Source organism: Pipistrellus kuhlii, unplaced genomic scaffold, assembly GCF_014108245.1.
Source record: "Pipistrellus kuhlii isolate mPipKuh1 unplaced genomic scaffold, mPipKuh1.p scaffold_m20_p_2, whole genome shotgun sequence".
Lineage (NCBI taxonomy): Eukaryota > Metazoa > Chordata > Mammalia > Chiroptera > Vespertilionidae > Pipistrellus > Pipistrellus kuhlii.
In genome coordinates, this window is record NW_023425515.1 from 159,951,478 (window position 1) to 159,972,957 (window position 21,480).

General features: G+C 51.7%; 1 protein-coding gene across 4 annotated transcripts; it reads left to right on the forward strand.

Annotated features, from left to right (window-relative positions):
* The first annotated feature begins 320 nt into the window (after positions 1-320).
* FAAH (fatty acid amide hydrolase) lies at positions 321-20,089 on the forward strand. Of its 4 annotated transcripts, XM_036448458.2 has the most exons (15): positions 369-712; positions 9,511-9,624; positions 11,985-12,119; positions 12,352-12,485; positions 12,566-12,772; positions 13,005-13,045; positions 13,250-13,374; positions 14,704-14,829; positions 15,336-15,433; positions 16,606-16,705; positions 16,991-17,031; positions 17,874-17,913; positions 18,414-18,522; positions 19,060-19,205; positions 19,701-20,089. In XM_036448458.2, exons 1-15 carry the CDS (start codon positions 512-514, stop codon positions 19,827-19,829), a joined length of 1,746 nt encoding a protein of 581 aa, XP_036304351.1. In that variant the 5' UTR covers positions 369-511; the 3' UTR covers positions 19,830-20,089. The 4 variants fall into 4 exon arrangements, with proteins under 4 accessions (XP_036304355.1, XP_036304354.1, XP_036304352.1 ...); XM_036448462.2 differs by lacking the exons at positions 19,060-19,205; positions 19,701-20,089 and adding an exon at positions 18,928-19,007 and having other exon boundaries at positions 321-712; XM_036448461.2 differs by lacking the exon at positions 19,060-19,205 and having other exon boundaries at positions 343-712.
* Positions 20,090-21,480: the final 1,391 nt, after the last annotated feature.

Sequence of the window (21,480 nt, forward strand, 5' to 3'; positions counted from 1 at the left end):
CTGCAAGGTTCTCCAGTAAAAATGCTGCTGAACTGTTTGTGGGCATCAGTCAGGTCCGAGAGCCCAGTCTGTCTCCGCTCCCAGTTCTCTTGGCTGGCCTTCCCCGCAGGGCCTCCAGCTGTCCTTGGCTTCAGGGAGCTGGGGCTGTGGGGTGCGTGGGGCTGAGGCGGGGCCGGGCCGAGCCGTGGCGCCGAACCGCTGCGCTCGTGCTTCTGAGGACGCCCAGGGGAAGCGGGTGCCCCTCGAGCTCCCCTGGCTGAGCCTCATCCACGGCGCGAGGCCGCGGCAGCCACCCCAGCCTGCCACCCGGCTGGACCTTGACCGTTGCGCGCCGCCAGCAGCGGGCCCGTTGCCTAGCAACGGCGCGCTCCCGAGAGGCCCTGCGGCCGCGCAGCTCTCATCCGGCGCGGCGGGCGCGAATCCCCGGCGGATCCAGGCCGGGTTTTGAGGCGAAACCCGCGAGTGCGGTCTGGTCTTCGGTCTGTCTCCGCAGCCGGCGTAGCGGGGGATCATGGTGCTGGGCCAACTGTGGGCCCAGCTCTCGGGCGCCTCGGCCTCCGGGGCGGCCCTGGCCTGCTGCTTCGTGGCGGCGGCGGTGGCCCTGTGCTGGTCCGGGCGCGGGCGGGCGCGGGGTGCGGCGGCCCGGGCGCGACAGAGACAGAGGGACGCCCTGGAGAGCATGGACAAGGCGGCGCAGCGCTTCCGGCTCCAGGTGACGACGCTCGGATCGGGGTCCGGGGTCGCCGTGGGGGGAGTCCCCCGCAGCACTTCAGCTGCCCGGAGGGCGGGTGGCATGCAGCGCAGGTGTGTGGGCAGCGCAGGTTTGTAACTCTCGGAACCCCTTCCTGCTCAAATGCATCCCGTGCTCCTCCTGAGCCAGGTAGGGCCAAGAGGAGGAAGGGGAACGAAAGAGAAAGGGAGGGTAAGTTTTGGAAGGCCATCACGCCACTAGGTCCAAAGAGGAGCTTTGCTCCGTGCCAGAGAAGCTCAAGATCTCTTGCCGACGAGAACGCTAAAACGCTGGCATGAGAACCAATATGATGCTAGGGGTTAGGACTTTGGAACCGCCGGCGATGGCCAAGTGAACCCGGAGAGCTTACAGTTCAAACTCATTGATTTGTCCAAGAGGACCGACCCGGAGAAGGACTTGCCCAAATGCACCGGGGGTTGTTGACAGAGGCCGCTGGAAGGGAAGTCGCCCCAGCTCCTACCTCTCAGGTTGTGATGGCCGACTCCTGACAAGCCCCTTCCGTGAGCAGGTTTAGTTCCAGTCCTTCGCCTGTGATCTGTCAACAGCTCCCTCTAGCTCCATGTGTGTTTGAGGGTGGAGGAGGAACTTAGAAAAGAGGGCTTTCTCTCAGAGTATATGTGAGATAGAAACCAAAATGCTAAACTGTGACAGTTGTATGTGCTGAGGGAGAAAAGACTTGCCAGGAGTGTTTGTGAGGGGGTGTTTTTTTGTTTTGTTTTGTTTTGTTTAAAATATATTTTATTGATTTTTACAGAGAGGAAGGGAGAGAGATAGAGAGCTAGAAACATCGATGAGAGAGAAACATCGACCAGCTGCCGAACCTGGGACCTTTTAGTCCACAGACCGACGCTCTACCACTGAGCCAAACCAGTTTCGGCGAGGGGGTGTGTTTTGATAGGATTCCCATCTGACAGGGAGGAAGGCAGTCCCGGTGATGGGGAGACAACAGGAGGCAGGAGGGTGTACCTCCGTGGGAGTCACAGAAAATTGCTTGCAACGGATTCTCAGATGCAGCAAGTGATTTTTGAGGTGGAGTTGAGCTGGGACCAGAACCTAGATGTCCTGTGGGACTACCCAGCCTCATTCCAGTGGAGAGGAGCAGTGGACAGATACTAGGAAAGGAGACTGGACAGGCCCAGCGTATGGCCTTCATTGTGGTGGGGTTTTGGCTAGATGATGAATTTATTCCATACCATACCTGGGCCAGGATATTTCGTATTTGTTTATTTATTGAAATCAAAATATGTTTGGTTCCAGCCTTCGTTCATCAAACTGGCTCAAAAATCTATCATCAATGTTTAGAGTTCCCCACGCTCAGATTGGGAGACCCTGTTGTTCAATCCAAACTGGTCACTTCCCCTACCTGAGCACAGGTTCTTCACTGTGTAGCCCTCCTTCTCTGCCCAAGCTCCTAGGTGCCCCCCTCAGGGATCCCCCAAGTCCTTCTGTGCAGCCAGCTGAGTTCTGCCAGCTCCAAATGCTGCGTGGGACAGCTGCAGGAATCTGCCCACAGTGCCTGCCTACAGAACTCCCCTCCCAGTCCCAGAGAACCCACCAGCTGGCAGGAGTGTGGGGTGGTTGAAAGGTGGGTATTCTCTCACTTCAACCTTAAGCATTAGTAGTTTCCCTCTGGAGAGACCACCTTTCATTAATTCTACAATAAGAAGTGAATTTCCTAGGGCAGAAGTTTTGGCCTTGAAATACAAAGAGCTCTTTACCCACCCTCCTTGGAGCAGGAGAGCTTGACCTCAGAACCTCAAAGCTTGGCTCTTCCAGGAGGGGAAGCCAGGAAATTACCTTTTGACTGGAGAAGAAAGGAAGAGCTACCTCCGGAGTCTTACTGTTTTGAGCTATGAGCAAAGATTTGGGCACAGATCTGGGAAGGGGAGCCAGCCCACAATCAGGGAGTAGGTTAGGCTTTTGCTTTTAACCAATCAGGGAGTAGGTTAGGCTTTTGCTTTTTTGGAACACTGATGTCCAGGTATATGCCAGTGAAGCAAACCATACTGCGATTGTGAGGGCTGAGGGGAGGGCACAGATCTGGGAAGGGGAGCCAGCCCACAATCAGGGAGTAGGTTAGGCTTTTGCTTTTAACCAATCAGGGAGTAGGTTAGGCTTTTGCTTTTTTGGAACACTGATGTCCAGGTATATGCCAGTGAAGCAAACCATACTGCGATTGTGCAGATCTTTTTATGGATCCAGGAAAGGACTTTCCCAACCAGGTATTGAGTTCACCCCTGTGACTGACGGCTTGGCTTCATATCTGAAAAACAAATTTAGAAGAAGTCAGGGTAGTTCCTGGACTATCATTTCATAACTACCTATTGATAACTTCCATGGTTCTGGCAGGACTTGACTTGATGGAACAATTTTGGGGAACATTTTATTTTACCTGTTTCAAATCTAAGGACAGTACAGTTTTTGTTGAGACCAGTATCAGTGGCATACATGATCAAATGGAAGAGATATATTTTTCTGTTTTTTGCTTTTTATTTTTTTAGACATATGCTTTTTATTTTTTTAGAGGAAGGGAGAGGGAGAGGGAGAGGGAGGGAGGGAGTGAGGGAGAGAGAGAGAAAGAGAGAGAGAGAGAGAGAGAGAGGGAGAGAGGGAGAGAGGGAGACATTGACAAGAGAACACAAAATTATCAGCTACCTCTCTCACACCCTCTACCAGGGATCAAACCCTCAACCCCTGGCATGTGCCCTAACAAGATATCAAACCCATAACCTTTTGGTGCATGGAATGAAGCTCAACCAACTGAGCCACACTGGCCAGGGCAAAGATATCTTGAAATAAAACAAAAGTGATTAAAAACCCATGAGATGCCCTATAGTGGTTAAAGCATCAGCCCAGGAATGAAGGGTTGAGGGTTCAATTCTGGTTAAGGGTACCTACCTTGATTTGCAGGCTTGATCCCCAGCCCAGTTAGGGAGCACATGCGGGAGGCAGCCAATCGATGTCTTTCTCACATCATTGTGTTTTGTTTTTGTTTTTGTTTTTTTCTCTCTGTGTCTTTTCTGCTTGCTTCCACTCTCTCTTAAAAAAAAAAAAAAAATCAATGGGAAAAATATCATTGGACCAGCTGGAGTGGCTTAGTGGTCAAGCATCAACCAATGAAACACAGGTGGTCACAGTTTGATCCCTGTCAGGACACATGCCTGAGTTGTGGGCTCAATCCTTAATTGGGGGCATGCAGGAGGCAGCCGATCAATGATTCTCTCTCATTGATATTTCTCTCTCCCTTTCTCTGAAATAAAAAAATATATATATATATTTTTTAAAAATCATTGGGTGAGTATAAACAACAACAACAACAAAACAATGAGGAAAAATAAAAAAGACATAGAGGGCAATCTAGAATACCTGGAATTAGGACAGTAGGTGGTTCAAAACGAAGAAAACAGATGGAGGAGTGGCAGTTATTTGTCGACGTAGAAACGTGCAGAACTGTAGAGAATTTTAATGTTTATTTGAGGCAAACATATGCTGGGGAGCAAGATCTTAAATGCTCCAGAGCAGCAATTTTTAACCTTTTTCATCTCATGGCAAACATAAACTAATTGCTAAAATAATGTGGTACGACAAAAAGTATCTTTTTTTTCTGAACTGACAAAAAAAAAGGTATTACTTTGATTGATTTACAAAAAAATAACTAATAGTAATTATCTACTTTTTTTTCTCCCAAGTGATTTTTTAAAAAATTTGGTGCCTATACTTTGTATATAAGGATTTTTGGTACCAAGAATTAACCAATCAAACACAACCTTATTAAGCAATGTGACCAATAGATGCAACACTGTTATTCGAAATGTATGTTTATGGTTCAAGACAGGACATTCACACTGGACAGCTATTGTTGTTGGCTGTTGTCATTTTGTTGTTGTGATTGTTAATTCTCATCTGAGGATATTTTTTCTATTGATTATTTAGTGAGAGTGGAAAGGAGCAGGAGAGACACAGAGAGAGAAACATCCATGTAAGAGACACATTGATTGGTTGCCTCCCTGTCCGAGACTTGGAGCCTGGGAGCAAGTCTGCAACCAAGGTATGTGCCCTTGACCAGAATCAGACCTGGGACCTTTCAGTCTGCAGACCAACACACTATCCATTAAGCAAAACCGTCCAGGGCTGTTGTCATTTTTTAAATTTGACAATGTAAGGGAAAAGAGGTCAGTGCTGCTGACTAAATAGTCAGGTATTGCATGCTTTAAAAATTCTTGTGGCACATCAATTGAAAATCACTCACTGCACAGAAAATAAAAGTTTTATAGCTTCTTTTATGTCTTTGAAATTAAGGAGGAGACATAAATCCTAGATATCAGGGCCTTTGCTTGGGTCACTGGAGGTTGCTGGCCAGCCAGCAAACCACCACAGGCCCCTCTCTCAGACGACCCCACGCCCCCAGGAAACCCCTACCCTGATCCAGAACACCCTTCATGACAAACCAGCTGGCTCACACCCATGCACCAGGCCTATCTAATAAAAGAGTAATATGCTAATTGACTGTCACTCCAACACATAAGATGGCTGCCCCCATGTGGTCAAAGATGGCTGCCCCCATGTGGACACAAGATGGCCAGCAGGGGAGGGCAGTTGGGAGGGATCAGGCCAGCAAGGGAAGGTAGTTGGGAGGGACCAGGCCTACAAGGGAAGGCAGTTGGGGGTGATCAAGTCTGCAGGGGAGGGCAGTTAGGGGTGACCAGGCCAGCAGAGGAGGGAAGTTGGGGGTGACCAGGCCTGCAGGGGAGGGCAGTTAGGGGTGATCAGGCCTGCAGGGGAGGGCAGTTAGGGACAATCAGGTTGGCAGGGGAGCAGTTAGGCATCAAACAGGCTGACATGGGAGTGGTTAGGGGTTGATCAGGCTAGGAGGCAGAAGCGGTTAGGGGCAATCAGGAAGGCAGGCAGGCAAGCAGTTGGAAGCCAGCAGTCCTAGATTGTGAGAGGGATGTCCGACTGCCAGTTTAGGCCCAATCCTACTGGGATCAGGCCTCAATAGGCAGTCGGACATCCCTCGAGGGGTCCCAAATTGGAAAGGGTTCAGACTGGGCTGAGGGACACCCTCCCCCTTTCCCCCTACCCCCCCCCCCCCCCCCCGTGCATGAATTTTGTGCATTAGGCCTCTAGTATTTATATAATTGGTGGGGGGACAATCTTGCTATTTTTATTGTGAGGTGAGAAAGGTAAGGTGCAGTACTGTGTATATAGTATGATCCCTTTGTGCCAAGTAGAATATATGTCAACAATTATATACATTGTGGGTTTTCATAAACTTTTTCCCCCCTATAAGGTTAGTGAGAAACTCTTAACTATGGTTTTGTTTTCTGAAGAGGGACTGGGCAGGATGGTCCCAGAGATGAGGGAATATTCACTTTTCATTTTGTATACTTTTTTTGTAAAAGGTATTAATTTCAAAGAGGAAGGGAGAAACATCAATGATGAGAGAGAATCATTAATCAGCTGCCTCCTGCATGCCCCACACTGGGGATCAAACCCACAACCTGGGCATGTGCCTTGACTGGGAATTGAACTGTGACCTCCTGGTTCATAGGTCGATGATGAACCATTGAGCTATGCCAACTGGGCTTATTTTGTATATCTTAAAAAATATATCCAGGGAAGAGCTAAATGTTGCATCATCATGATGGACTAGTGCATGTGATGTCTTAATTTGAAATAATAAAGCTGTTATACCAACAAAGAAGTTAAGCCTTTAGAATGAATTATAAGTTGTAAAAGTAAAGGAATTGAAGTGCATGTGGAAAAAAAAATCCAGGGATTATTTAGTGTGTATAGAGAGAGATCATGGATCCATATTTTTCTTCTTTGTAGCTCCCTGTATTGTTAAAAAAAAAAAAAAATCCCAAATAAGTATTGTATCTGCTTAACAATTTAAGAGAAGGGGGACAGTGCTCCTAAAATTGAGGCTGGGGTACACAGGCTGTTTGATGGGTGCATGTGGAGAGTATGAGTGGTGGTGTCGCATTGAGGGATGCAGAGGAGTCTGACAGGATCATGCCTGGAACCCCTCCTGAACATGCTTGTGGAGTAAGGAGGCTTTAAGGGGAAAGCCAAGCCCTGGTTGAGCTTTGCTCAGTCTGGGCAGGCAGGAACAGTGGGTGGGAGTGATAAGACTTGGGCAAGGCGCCCAGCTAGGTGGTCTCTGAGTGAGCTGGAAGAGAAAGGATGAGCACAGTGAGGATCTTGGTAGAGGAGATGGAAAGGTGGCATTTTCCAGAGCTACTTAGGGGCTTGGTGAGTGATTGGATGCAGGTGGGAGGGGGAAGGAGGAGTCCAGGCTGACTCCTGTTTTCTCACTTGAGCACCTGGATGGATGCAGCACCCTTCCCTGAGTGAGGGTATACACGGAGGAGGAGGAGAATGAGCTGGTGGGAAGTAGGGGAGCAAACTTAGGCGGAAGGACACAGAACGGTGGGCACCATTGGGAATGGCCCAGTGACTGGATTGAGCTCAGTTGAGTCAGGCTGGGTGGAGGATCGGGATGCCATTGGGGGAGGTGGAGAGCCCGGAGAGAGCCACCAGAATGAATGACTTCCCCCAGTATCAGAGAGGGGAAAAAAGGTTCCCTGAGGGAAACTCAAGGGGTCTCTATCTCTCCTTATGTCTGGCACCTTCTCTTCCTTCAAATCACAGCTGACATATCACATCCTAGGAGAGACCTGCCCAGGCCATCCGGTCAGTTCTCTGCTGTTTTCATCACAGCACTCTGTTTATTTGCTTTGTCACACTGTGGTCTATTTATTACTTGTTAATTTGTTTATTTTCTTGAACGTAAGCTCTCCGAAATCAGGGACTTGCCTATCTTAGTTACTTCTAAATTCATAGCCTCTAACAAAGTTCTTGACACATAGATGATGCTCAGAAAATGTTTGTTGACTAAGTGGAGGGCAGAAGTAGCAAAAAGGCAGGAGGAGAATCAGAGAGGGTGGTATGTCCAGACCCAGGAGGAAATTGAAGAAAGCTGATGTGTGGTCAGTGAGGCATGGAGCAAAATAAAAAGGAGAAGTTCCTGTGGGGTTTGGCAACAAGGAGGCCCCTGAATACTTTGGCAAGAGCAGGAAACCATAGAGGTGAGAACTGGTGGCTGTGACTTGGATCTCCTCTAGCCCCTGTTCACAAATTAGTCCATTGCCCTTGAGGAGGGAGTGGCTGTGTGTTTGCAGGTCGGGGCTGATCCCAGGGACTCTGGGAGCCTTTGAGGCCTGGCAGTGAGGTGTTTGATCAAATGTCTCCTTCCGAGAGCTCTCCCCTGACCACGCTCTACCTGTATGCGCCCATTCCCCTCCCCCAGTTTTTTTTTTCTTTCCTCCCCCCCAGTTTTATTCTCTCTAACTTATATCGCACTATCTGAAATGCTTATTTGTTAACTTATTATCTGCTCCCTCACAACCTGCACCTTGTATAAACCCCCCAAAGTATGCATCTACCTTCTTGGTTCCCTGATATCACCCCTGCTGAGTGTGGCACCTGGTATAGAGTAGGCACCATCTCTGTGGAATGAATGAAAAATCCTCCTCTGGATGTGGCCTCCAGCTGCAGCCTAACTATCCAGGATGGACCCCTTGTTTTCACCCTCTGCTGATTGGATGGTCAGGTGCAGGTGGACAGCCAGTGGGAAGCCTGTGCGGGGTGGGCAGAGAACTGGGATTTGCCTGTATGGTCCTAAGCAAGGCACTCCCCCTCTCTGAGCCTCAGTTTCTTTTCTGTGCAAGGGGAATAATAGTAGATTTAATAAATCATAGAGCACACCAGCATAGCACCTGGCACACAGTAGGCAGCCATTGGGAGTGATTTAATAATCATCCTGGGCCAGGACATTCCAAGGGCTCAGAGGTTTACTCCTGGAGCCAGACCTGGCAGACCTTTCTTTGTAAAGTGCAGCTTCTGAATATCCCAGGCCGGCTGAGTCAAGCCCGGGAGCCACATGTTTTCATTTCTTGGGGATAGATCCCCTGGATTGAGTTGCTGGGATGTGTAATAATCACGTTTTTGTTATAGTAATTTGTTTGCTTGTTTTTTGAAATTACTGTTTTCTAGAGTTGTCACACCATTTTTATCATCGCCATCAATGCACAATGCACGAATGACTTTTTTTTTTTTCACATCCTCATCAGCATTTGGGACTGTTCTTATATTTAGTTTGAAGTGTTCTGATAGATGTTACATACTATCTCACTATAGTTTTGATTTTTTTATCTGCTTATTTGCCATCTGTATATCCTCTTCAATGTAGTGCCTGTCCATGTCTTTTGCCTACTTTGTAATCAGATTGTTTGTTTTCATTTTGAGGTGTTGTTTTTTTTTTGTTTTTTTGTTTTTGTTTTGTGTGTGTGTGTGTGTGTTTGTGTGGTGTTCATTCACATTCTACTACTTGGATGTAAATGTGGTATCCAATATTTCCCTCCAGTGTACACTTGGTCATTTCATCTTTCGCAGAGCCTAGGTTTTTCATTTTTATAAATTCTAATTTATTAAAAAAATAATCAGCCTGGGCATGTATGGCTTCTCCCTGGGTGTCCCCTCCAGGAAGCTTCTTGAAGAGATAATATCTGCACTGTCCAAGGTGGCAAAGGTGGGTCACAGTGTCAGATTTGTGGATGGGCACGTCTGTCATGGATTGGCATGCTACAGTGAGCATCTGCTTAGTAGATGTGAGGTTTTCAGGACATGGGACAAAGTGTCTGCTGCAAGCTTGTAGGCCCTTCAGGGAGCAGGACTGATCTGAGGTGTCTCCCCAGAACCCCGACCTGGACTCCAAGGCACTGCTGGCCCTGACTCTGCCTCAACTGGTACAGAAGTTACATAATGGGGAGCTGTCCCCCCAGGCTGTACTCTTCACCTACGTGGGAAAGGTAAGATTGGTTGGCCAGCCAGTGATCTTCCCTGCTCCTTCCTATTTGCTCTCTCTGCACAGGCTGTGGGGGAAACCTGGCCCGGAGTTTATCTTGCTGAGGGCCATTAGGACCTCAGTGCTAGGAGCTGCCAGGGAGGAAAGGAGCCAGAGGGATGTGTGTGTGTGTGTGTGTGTGTGTGTGTGTGTGTGTGTGAGAGAGAGAGAGAGAGACTGATTCTGTGTATATGAGGAGGAGGAGGGGACACTGATCATGTCTTTGCTGGAAACCTGGCTTTCAGCCCAGACTTCCCTCTCCCTCCTGCCCCTACCCATTGGTCACCAAGTCTAATCTGTTCCTTTTCTATGGCTCTCTCTAGTCCATCCCCTTCTCCCGACCCCTCTTCAGGTCCTCTAGCACTGTCTCCCTCCACGCTCAAGCACCAGCCTCCTGGACAGACCCCTTTCAGGTCTCCAGTTCTTCAGATTCTCTGATTCTGTTTTGCCTTTGTCTCCAGCATCCTCTCTGGCCAAAGCCTTCTGGAGCTTGGGGCATCAGTGGTAGGTAGCTCAGCTGCTGGCACTTCTAGGGCCTGGCATGCTCTGTGCTGGCTTGTGTGGAGTTCCTTTTACCTGGAAGGCTCTTCTCCCTCGTCTTTGCCCTGCTTGGTACAAGCTCCCCTAGCCGAGCCTTCAGGCCTAGAGAAGGAGTCCCCTTTTCCAAAGCCTTCCCTGACCCTCCTCCCCTCCCAGCCCAAGGTAGGGTTTCCTCTTCAGTGTTTATATTCTTTTTTTGTTGTTGTTAATCCTCACCCGAGGATATTTTTCCATTGATTTTTAGGGAGAATGGAAGAGAGAGAGAAAGACAGAGAGAATTATCAATGTAAGAGAAACATACCGATCCGTTGCCTCCTACACGAACCCTGACTAGGGCCTGGTCTGGAGAGGAGCCTGCAACCAAGGCATGTGCCCTTGACTGGAATCGAACCTGGGGCCCATTGGTCTGCAGCCCAATGCTCTATCCACTGAGCCAAACTGACTAGCACTGTGTTCACTTTCTAATAGCAGATTTCTCATCGCATTGTAGGGCCTACTTTGTCTTTCTCTTTCCCATGGCAAATGTGAGATTTCTTGCGAAGGAAGTTCTTATTTGTCTTTGTGCCTTAATGCTGGACACCATGTCTTTTCTATAATAAGAGGGTGCCTGCATCCTCTCCAATCTGGGACCACTGGCTCCTAACCGCTCACCTGCCTGCCTGCCTGATTCCCCCTAACCACTTCTACCTGCCAGTCTGATCGCCCCCAACTGCCCTCCCCTACTCCCACCAGCTCCTCCACACCCATGCGAGGCTGCAGAGACAGAGACAGCCGGAACCAGGCCTCATCAGAGCTGCTGCCAAGTCTCACCTACGCTGTTATGTGGCCATCTTGTGACAATGTCGTGTGTGAGGGCCACCTAGGCTTTTATTATTTTAGAAGTGCTCAAGAAATGTGTTTGAAATATGTTTGTGCTTTATGAGTGTGACTTTTGCATGATTTCTTGAAAGGGATCACCGGAAAGCATTCTACAATAGTTACAGATTGGCTTCCTATCTTCATGCCGTAAGTAGCCTGGAGACAGATTTCATGAGCCTGAGTGTAGTAACAGGCTCATTTTCTCAGGTGTTTCATAGGAACAAGAGTATTTACTTAAACTGCACCTCATTCTTCCCTGACCTTTCCCTCCTATAGGGCCCTGTTGAGTGTGCTTTAGCAAGGCCTAGTGGCAGCCAATCGCAGTGAGTGTGTCCTTGCAGTCAAGCACCCACTCCCTTTACTATGAGTCAGTCACTCCTCCATGTGTCTTGATTATCAGATTCAAGAGCTCCTGGGAGAGGGGAAGCTTAGCTGGGGGATATGTGGGCCAGGCCTAGGGCAGAGGGGAGAGTGCTGGGCTCTGGCAGGCGAGAGCCTGGGTCTAGCCCTGCATTGTGCTGACTCCCAGTGTGGTCTGAGATGGGGATCTGCCCTGACTGCATCACTGGGCAGAGGTGTGGCTTGAAGGAGGAGGAGAGTGGCCATGGGTCACCTTCCTCCCAACTCATTCCCTCTGTAGGGCTTCTGACACAGTATCTTGCCCTTTCAAGTGCCCTGCTTGTGTCTTGCCCCTAGGATGACTCTCTTTCTCTGTCTCTGGGGAGTTGAAGGTCAGAGATAGCCAGATGTCCCCAGTGACGTGGGAGCTGGGCCCTAAATTATTCTCTGCGCTCCTGGCTGTGAGCCATGGTGCTGGCTACCCTTCCCCTGAGTACACTTCAAAAAGGCCAGTTTTATGTTATGTATATTTGACCACATTTTGACCACAGCCTCACTCTGCCTTGTGTCCATTTTTCCTTCCCCTAGGCCTGGGAAGTGAACAAAGAGACCAACTGTGTGACCACCTACCTGGCAGACTGTGAGACTCGGGTGTCCCAGGCCCCCAAACAGGGCCTGCTCTACGGTGTCCCCGTGAGCCTCAAGGAGTGCTTCAGCTACAAGGTATGCCCGGCCTTAGTGTCAGGCCTCAGCTTCCCCCCACCCAGCCAGCCAGCTCTGTGTCCTGTCTTATTCTAGCCCTCAGAGGAAACATCAGGTCCACAGGCCTTGAGTGGGCACCATGGTGTGTTTTGTCTTAGCCTCTGGGAGGGTGGTGGAAGTGGACCCTGTGCTGCTGAAAGGGCCCTGACTCATCAGCCATATTATCCCTCTTGGTGTCCATCCTTCCTTCTAGGGCAAGGACTCCACCTTGGGCTTGAGCGTGAATGAGGGGGTGCCAGCAGAGTACGACAGCGTGGTGGTGCAGGTGCTAAAGCTGCAGGGCGCTGTTCCCTTCGTGCACACCAACGTGCCCCAGTCCATGTTCAGGTTGGGTCTCGTGGGTGTGGGGTGGAGGCAGGGTCACCTATGACAGTGTGGCATGGCTGATCCATCCCTGCTTCCTCCAGCTTTGACTGCAGTAACCCCCTCTACGGCAAGACCACAAACCCATGGGATTCCTCCAAGAGCCCAGGGGGCTCCTCAGGGGGAGAAGGAGCCCTCATTGGAGCTGGAGGCTCCCTCCTGGGCTTAGGCACTGACATCGGGGGCAGCGTCCGCTTTCCCTCCTCCTTCTGTGGCATCTGCGGCCTCAAGCCTACAGGGAACCGCCTCAGGTATGGTGTAGGAGGTGGCTGGAGGAAGCTTCTGGGTCTAGCTTCTCATCTCTCTGGGTTCCTAACAGGGGTTCCCTGCCTGGGGTTTTTCTGGGAGGGAGAGCCACAGCTCCACTGGCCGTGGTTCCTAGCTTTCATGTGGTAACAGTTCTGAGCTACTGTGTGGGTGGGTGAGGAGTGGGACTGAGGTTGGCTCTTTCTTGTTTCCAATTATCTTGTGTTTCTTATCCAGCAAGATTGGTCTGAAGGGCTGTGTCTATGGACAGGTGGCAGGTGAGGTTTGCAGTTCCCTTAGTGCTCTGGAGGTGGGGGGGGTGGGGGGGGTCTGCTTGATCCACCTCTGCCCCTGCATCTTCTGAACCACTCTAGATCTACCTCCTTATCTCTGTCCACACTCCTGGGCCATGGCCCAGCCCCTTACTTGGACCCAACCCCAGAGCCGAGTGATCTCTCTTCCCTCCCCTCCCCACCTGACAGTACAGCTCTCAGTTGGCCCCATGGCTCGGGATGTGGAGAGTCTGGCTCTGTGCATGCGAGCACTGCTGTGTGAGGACATGTTCCGCTTGGACCCCACCGTGCCCCCCCTGCCCTTCAAGGAGGAGGTGAGCAGGGATGGGGGTGGGTTCAGTTGTCACTGCTGCTTCTGAGCCCAGAGGGCAGCCCCCAGGCAGTGTGGGTGGCCTGGGAAGCCGCGTCTCCTGAAAACCAGTCCCTAGGGGCCTGAGACCAGAGTCAGCTGCTGCTCCGCAGATAGCCACCAGGTGGAGCCCTTGCCTGCATTTAGAAACTTCAGTCTTCCAAATTGTCAGCTAGGAATGTTGGCCAAGGACAGGTGGGGCCTTCTAGCCCCAGCCTCTGCTGCTGCCACTGAGGAACCACTTCCCAGCACCAGAACAACTTGAGGGAGAACTGATGTACCGCCTTGGTGTTTGACACTCAGCAAATAGGAGCCTTTCTTCAGTATTTGTGTCCATATCCCCAACCTCCTTTGTGATGCTTGGCATGTAGGCTGAGTGAGTCAAGGACAGTTGACTCTTCCCTGAGTATACTTCAAAAGGCCAGGGGACAAAGTGGGGACATTTGTTGAGATTTTGAAGTCTGGTTTAAGGTATTTCAGTGTGGGGGTTTGTCAGGATCATGATTTAATAATAGCTTAGGATTGGTGGGCACAGCAAGGTGAGGATTTTGAGGTGAGGAATTTAAGGAGTCTTGGAGTATAAGGTGTCATTTTATACTTCTGCTGAAGAGTTGATGGGTCTTTCAGAAACGGAAAATTATTTTCACTTTATGTATAAAGCATTCTGGAGTAGTCAAGTTAGATGGACGCAGACAGTAGAAGAGTAAAGTCATGTTAATGCAGACAGTACACTGAGCAATGCAAGCTCCATTGCTCCCTCACGCAGCCCCAGCTGCCTTGGGAACGCTGCAGGCCCCTGGACAGGATAGTGGGCCTCGGTGCTCCTTGGCAGATGGGAAATCTGGGCTGGATGGCCTGAGCTCCCCTCCCCAGTAGAGGAGGATGTTCTGACTGAACCCCTCCCTGAGAAGGAGGAGAGGTAGAAATCAGGTCTGGTCGATTTATCATGGGAGTCAGGTCTTGCATTCTTGAAATAGGCAGCAGACAGGATGCCTGGGTTCCATTCATAGTATTGTCACTCTGCATTGGTGGCCTTGGACCGATTTCAGCACTGCTCTGGGCCCATCTCCATTATCTGGATCTGAAGCCTTAATTTCCTCATATAAATGAGGGGAATTTGCAGGGTCAGTGTGAGTTATTCTGAGAAGGGGCTGGCCTTGCTGGCGATCCATTCTCAGGGGTTGCAGGCCTCAGCCTGGCAACTGTGTCAAGCTGAGGGGCTTCCAATCTCGGGAAGCCCCTCCTTGGACCACCCTCTCCTGACCTGACTCTGACCCTTGTGCTTCATCTCCAGGTCTATGCAAGCTCTCGGCCCTTGCGGGTGGGGTATTATGAAACAGACAACTATACCATGCCCACCCCAGCCATGAAGCGAGCCGTGCTGGAGACCAAACAGAAACTGGAGGCTGCTGGCCACACGGTACGGCTGCGGGAGCCCAGAAGCCCTGGCATGGCCCTTCTTTCAGGGAAGCCTTCCTGGCCACCACCATGCCACCACCCCTTCCTGGCATCCTTGCATCCTGACTGTTTTGTGGTTGGGGATGGGAACTGAGTCCCTGCGGTAGCAGTATTGACAGGGCTAATCAGGAGTGCTGGGGTAAGTGATTGATGCTGACCTCAGCCCTGTGCTAGGGATGTGTGATGGTGGCTTTGGGAGGCCTCATCAACCACCTGGTGTGCCAATGCCCATAGGTTCCCAGGGCCCTGAGATGGTGGGCCAGTGGGTTTTGGTCTGCTAATCTCAGAACAGTTCATGTGTGGCTCCAGGACGTTTTCATGGGCCAGTAAGGCCACCTTTGTGGCTGCAGTGAGAGCTACTGTGTGGCAGAGTTGGTCCAGTCCATCCTCAAGGCCCATCAGGGCAGCAAGGGATGGACAAACTCAAGTGTTTCTAGGGGTGGGGCTTATACCTTTCAATCCCTGCAGCTGATTCCCTTCCTGCCAAGCAACATAGCCTATGCTCTAGAGACGCTAGCGACCGGCGGGCTGTTCAGTGATGGCGGCGAGAGCTTCCTACAGAACTTGTGAGTGATGATTGTCTTTGGGGTCTGTGGTGGGATCAGGACAAGGGTAGAACCAGGGAGAGCAGTGGAGTGCTTTGACCCCCAAGGACGGGCCACCTGGGGGAGGAAGAGGGACAGGCCTCAGCTGAACACAAAGAAGGACTAGGCATTCTGGGCAGGGACCACGCTGCATTTCCAACTGCAGGCTGAGCCTGGAGATACCTTACCAGGGACAGTTTGGAAAGGTGCCAGCTCAAGGGGAGACTGGATTGAGCATCTGTGGTCTGGCCCCGAGCTGAGCTCTTTGGGAGGTAGGAGATGGGCAGGGGCTACCTGGCTATTGGGAAAGATTGAGAGATAAGGGCAGGGTTGAGCAGGAGGGCAGGGGTTTAGACAACATGCTGTGATTTGAGGCTCTTCTTTTACTTTTCTTTTTGTCTCTTTGGAGAAGAGACCCTTCTGACTTGAGCCATAGCCTTCCCTTTTGAGCAGGACCTCAGTTTTCTGAGGTGGGTTGGACCAGACCCGCTTCAAGGGACTTTGCAGAGGTCACGTTCAGAGAGGCTGGTTCCACTTGAATGTTTTTAGACCTTAAAAACAGACAGAGGCAGAGGCCAGGCCTGTGAGGTGCCTCGTGGTGATGTGCCTGGGCTTACTGGACTTCCCCAGTGGTCAACAATGGTCCAGGCTTCATGGAAGGTGCTATGTTTCACTCTGGCCATGGACCGAGGCCCAGGATCAGCCACCTGAGACCTTTCCCTGAGATCTAGAACCAGGGACAGCCTCAGAGACAAGCGTCATGGGTGGCCCACTCTGGACAGCCCCACTGGTGTCGCCAAGCTGGCATCATCAATAGGGGGTGCCCTCGGTATCAAGCCCTGGCCAGGGAGATGTTGCCCTCAGTCCTTATTGCTCTGAGCTGAGTTTGCCAGGGAGTGTGACCTGGAGTCCTGGCCTGGGGAACCTCCAGCAAGGAAGGGGTAGTGCTCAGGCATCCTGAAGGATTAGCGAAAACTAGTCACACATTTGAAAGGAGGCAATTGAAGGGCTTGGAGACCAGCAGTTACAGGCATCTGATGAGGAGAGAGATGGACAAAGGTTGCTGAATAGAAAATGGAGGACCCAGTGGGCGGGGGTAAGCCAGGAGGGATGTCTGGGGTGGGAGTGCTTGGACTGGACCGTTTATCTCCCAGCAAAGGTGATTTTGTGGACCCCTGCTTGGGGGACATGATATGGATTCTGAAGATGCCCGAGTGGCTTAAGGGACTGCTGTCTTTCCTGATGAAGCCTCTGGTGAGGGCACAGGGCGGGAAGGGGTGGGGCGGGAGAGGGAGCTTCTGGGACTCTTCCCCTTCTCCTTAGTCCCTCCTTGCAGACATGGCCTCTTCTTCCCAGCCCCCCGCCCAGATTCCTCTCCTCCTCCCACCCCTGTGGTCTTTAGTCGTCCTGCATGCTGAAAGGGGTGCCACTTGGGACCTGGGGGAGGGACGGAGAGAGGAGGCAAGGTGGTTTGAAGAAGATGGTTGTCAGCACCTGGCTCAAAGCTGACTCACTGACTCTGTGTCTTTCCTTCTGCAGTTCCCACGGTTGGCAGCCTTTCTCAACAGCTTGAAGTATCGGTAAGAAAATCTCCAGGTCCTGATGCCTGCCTCTCTCTTCCTCAGACCTGGGTTTAAGTGGTTTCTGACAGGAAAAGGTGGGAAGTGACTTCTGAGGCTGTTACTCAAGATTTCCAGCTTGACTAGTCCTGAGGATGGGAGCTTCTTGTCCACAACACTATTCAAGTTGGAGACCTTGAGTTAGAGTCTATTCCACAGTCCTTCTGTGACCTTCAGGTGGGACCTGGAAGTTGTCTGATCAAGGTCCGGGTCTGGCTGGAAAGCAAGGGCTGGAGGGAGACATAGGATGGGAGTGATGGGGAGAAGATTGTGCTGGCTGGGGCATGGGTGGAAGGACCAGGAAGGAGTTGCTGTGCGGCAGGGGGCAAGGGGTACTGGGGACCCTGTGAGGATGCTCCTCAGAGATCTGAACTGAACTGAGCTGCACTGGGTCTTATCTGCCCCTTAGTGGCTGGAGCGGGAAAAGCAGGGCAGAAGCTGCCCCGTTTTCAGGCCCTGGCATCCTGTAGACTTGCTCCTTTTCTCACCACCAGGCATTTAGGACCTTGGACAACTCTGTCCTCTGCTAAGGGTAGCTAGGAATCAGGCCTGGTCTGGCCCTGGCTCTGCGGTGGAGTCACTAAGTAACTCAGCCTAAGTCCCTCTTGGGGCCTGATCTCAACAGGACAGTAAGGATTTGAAATTCTGCCCTGCACTACTTCCCTCTCAGAGCTCCCATAATGTTGAGAAGGGTCTGCAGGAATGAGAGCTGGGAGGTGTTAAGAGTAGGGGGCTGATGTTGCTCATCTCCTGATCCCCATGGCTGTTACCATCATGGCTGGTGATTTCACTCCCTCCGCCAGGTCCACTGGGAAGCTCTGGGAACTGCAGCACGGGATCGAGGTGAGGCAGAGCCCCCAGACTAGACCAGGATGGGGAATGGGAGGGGTGGACAGGGCATCCCCCAGTGGGGTCTCTTGGGCACTGGTTTCATTTGTCTTCTGGAGCAGCCTGTTATTCCCCCTCCCCCTCCTTGGACAGGCCTGCTCGGGTCCTGCTCTCTGACTCTCACTTGCCCAAATGTACATCCTTGGGAGCTGGGTCAGCCCAGGGCTCGTATTTTGATCGCCTTTTGGTTCCTATGCTGCTGCCTGTAACCAGGCACTATGTGGCCCTACCCTGGCCAGAAGAATGGTGTCTACAGTTCTTATAGGAGGTGGGGAATTCACTTCCCCCTAAAACCAGCCCTGCCTGTGTGCCCTGAGGACCTCCATCCCATTGTGGCTCAGTTTAGATCCCCAGTCCCCAGCCACCTCAGCCCCTAGCCACGCTGCCTGCATTGAAGAGCTTATGTGATGGGCTGGGTCTGAGTGCTTCACCTGCTGTGATGGTACTCTCCCCAGATGTACCGCAGCTCTGTGATCACCCAGTGGAGAGCACTGGACTTGGATGTGCTGCTCACCCCCATGCTGGGCCCTGCGATGAACTTGAATACTCCAGGCAAGTCCTCAGGTGAGTCCTGCTTCCCCACCATGCCCCTGATTGCCCCTCTCATCCCTTCTGTTCTAGGAGTTCAGCCCTGTGCCTGGCAAGGATGCTGGGAAGTAGAAGAAGAGGAGCCCTCGGGGAGGATCTGGCTCTTAGGAGACTCATAGTCTGGCTGGCTGGAAAGATGGGATGTCCTGGGAGGGAATGAGCTCCCTGTCCTCCACACTATTCAAGTTGGAGGTCTTGAGTTACAGAGTCTATGGTGTGGGGAGGTGGAATTTGAAGTCCAGGTGGGATTTAGATAAGCCAAGGAACCAGGAACGACATTCCAGGTGGGGAAGCTTACCTGGGCAAAGGCGTGGAGCAAACCCCAGCAGGCTCTCCAGCCTGGCCTGAACCTGGGTTCCTGGGCTTTGTCATTCACTCAAGTCTCAGCCCGGGGAGAGATCCCTGTCTGTGGAGGTTGGGTGCCACTTCACAGGATGGGAGACTGAGACACAGACAGGACAGTTGGTACTGTAGGTCACCTGGCCCGCTCCAGCCACTTGTGCTGTGTCTCAGGGGCCGTCAGCTACACTCTGCTCTACAACTGCCTGGACTTCCCAGCGGGGGTGGTGCCTGTCACCACAGTGACTCTTGAGGATGAGGCCCAGATGGAACATTACAGAGGCTACTTTGGAGATATGTGGGACAAGGTGCTTTGGAAGGTAAGGTCATGAGGCCTGGCCTGACCAACTCCAAGTCTTCCTTCTCCTGGATTCACCCATTTCCTAAATCTAGCTGCGGTGGAGGAAACATAAGCATGGTAGGTCTTGCCTGTCTTTCTGTTCTTTCTTTTTTTTTTTAAATACGTTTTCATTTATTTTTAGAAGTAGAGGGAGGGAGAGGGATAGAGAGATATAAACATCATTAAGAGAGAAACGTCATTGATCGGCTGCCTCCTGCACACCCACACCCGGGATCGACCTTGCAACCCGAGCATATGCCCAGACCAGGAATCGAACCATGACCGCCTGGTTCATAGGTTGATGCTCGGCCATGAGCCACACCAGCCGGCCTTGTCTATCTTTCTTCACACAAGACCCTGAAGGATTGAGGCGGGGCTTGCTGTGCTGCCCCTCCTCTCCATCTGGGATGCTTGCTGGACCTGGGGTGGGGTCCTACCTTGCTGCCTCCCATTCTTATCCCTGTGTCCCCTGCAGGCCATGAAGAAGAGCGTGGGGCTGCCTGTAGCCGTGCAGTGTGTGACTCTGCCCTGGCAGGAGGAGTTGTGTCTGCGGTTTATGCGGGAGGTGGAGCGACTGATGACCCCTGAAAAGCAGCCATTCTGACTGCTGCCTGCCCAGCCACCCAGCCAGCTCCAGAGGACCCACTGGATCTGCGCCCAGCCTGGTCAGGGCACAGCTGCCATCCTGCAAGGAAATGTTCACTTGGGGCAGAGGCTGCCTCCCCGTTCCAAGAAGCCAAGACCCCCTGGACCTTGCCCCTCAGTCTGGTCCCCAGTTCTCTGTCCTGACCCCTTCCCCATGTGAGAGCCAGTGGGTATGCCATAGGCAAAGCCCTACTAACAGCAGTCAAAGAACGGTTACTAGTCTGTGTACTTTCTGTCCATCATTGTTAAGGCACTCGGGGTTGGAGACTTGACTTTTTGGAGTCTGATTCTAGCCACGTCAGTTTCCTGTTCCCAAACCTCCCCCAGTTCCCACCATATACAGGCTTCTCGAGTGGGTGTTGCACACCCAGCAGTTCACCCTCCCCCGCGCCCTGCCTTAGACGAAGTCCTGCTTTGCTAGACATTGCCCTTTCTCTTCTTCCTTCCTTTGCTCCTTCCTTCTGCTGAGGAAGCCCTTTCTGCTTCTCTACCTTTAGATACGCTAAGGCCTAGCTCAGACTCCTTTTCTCCAGAAGGCTTTCCTCCTGCCTCTGAACCTTGGAGTAGGTGGCCAGTTTCCCAAAGTCTGCCCCATATGCTGGGCAGCTGTGTGTGTGGGGGTAGAGGGGGAGGTGGCAGGGGGGAGAAACTGCCTCACTCAGCACACTGGCTCTCCCTGATGGCAGGGACTCTATTGTATATCTTTGTCCTCAGTAGCCAGCACAGGGCTGGGCACAGGGTAACAAGGAGACTGGAGTGCTGACCCTGAGCTGGTACCATTGGAGTGCTGACCCTTCTGGCAGGGAGTCCACAGGCCTGGGGAGGTGAGCACCAGGCAAGGTGATCTGGTAGAGAGTGCTCACAGGGCCGGCCAAGGCTTCCTGAAGGAGGAGGGCCTCTGTTGAGTCCAGAAGATTCCCAGAGGCTGAGATAGGGGACGAGGACATCCCAGGGAGAAGGAGCAATAATGTGTCCAAAGACCAGGATGAGTTTGGTAGGTGGAGGCATGTTGAATGGGTGCAGGAGAAGGAGCAAAGATGTAGGTATTTCCAGATCAAAGTGGGTTTGAGGGGCCAGCTCAGGAACTTGAATCCTATCTCACAGGCAATGAGGAGCTCTTGAATGATCACACAAGTGCAGCAAGGAGAGTGGACTGGATGGGTAGAGGTAGGAGCAGGATAAAGAGGTTGGTCCATCTTCCTAATCAGGAAGAGGGCCTGAGGCCTGAGCTAGGGTGGGGGTGCAGGGGCAGAGAAAGGCAAAGACATTTACCAATTTTGGGCAATTCCCAAATTGACAGTTAAAATGCAAGTGAGCTATCAGCTCAGTCTGCCAGGTCACCTCTCAGTGCACTACACTGCGTTGCCTAGCAGGTGGAAGGTTGGCTGGCTTGTGACAGACTTCTTGGCCCTACCAGCAGTATCCCCTCACTCCTCCTTACCCCATTTCTCCCCCACACCCCAGTCCAAGTGCTACCTTCCTGCTTGCTGTAGAAGGTGTTTCTGAGCCTGAGCCTTCTGGTAGGATAGGCCACAGGCTCTACCTAGCCTACTTCAAATTCTGATTATTCTGCTCCTCCAAAGGCGCTTCCCCTCCAGGAGTACAACCAG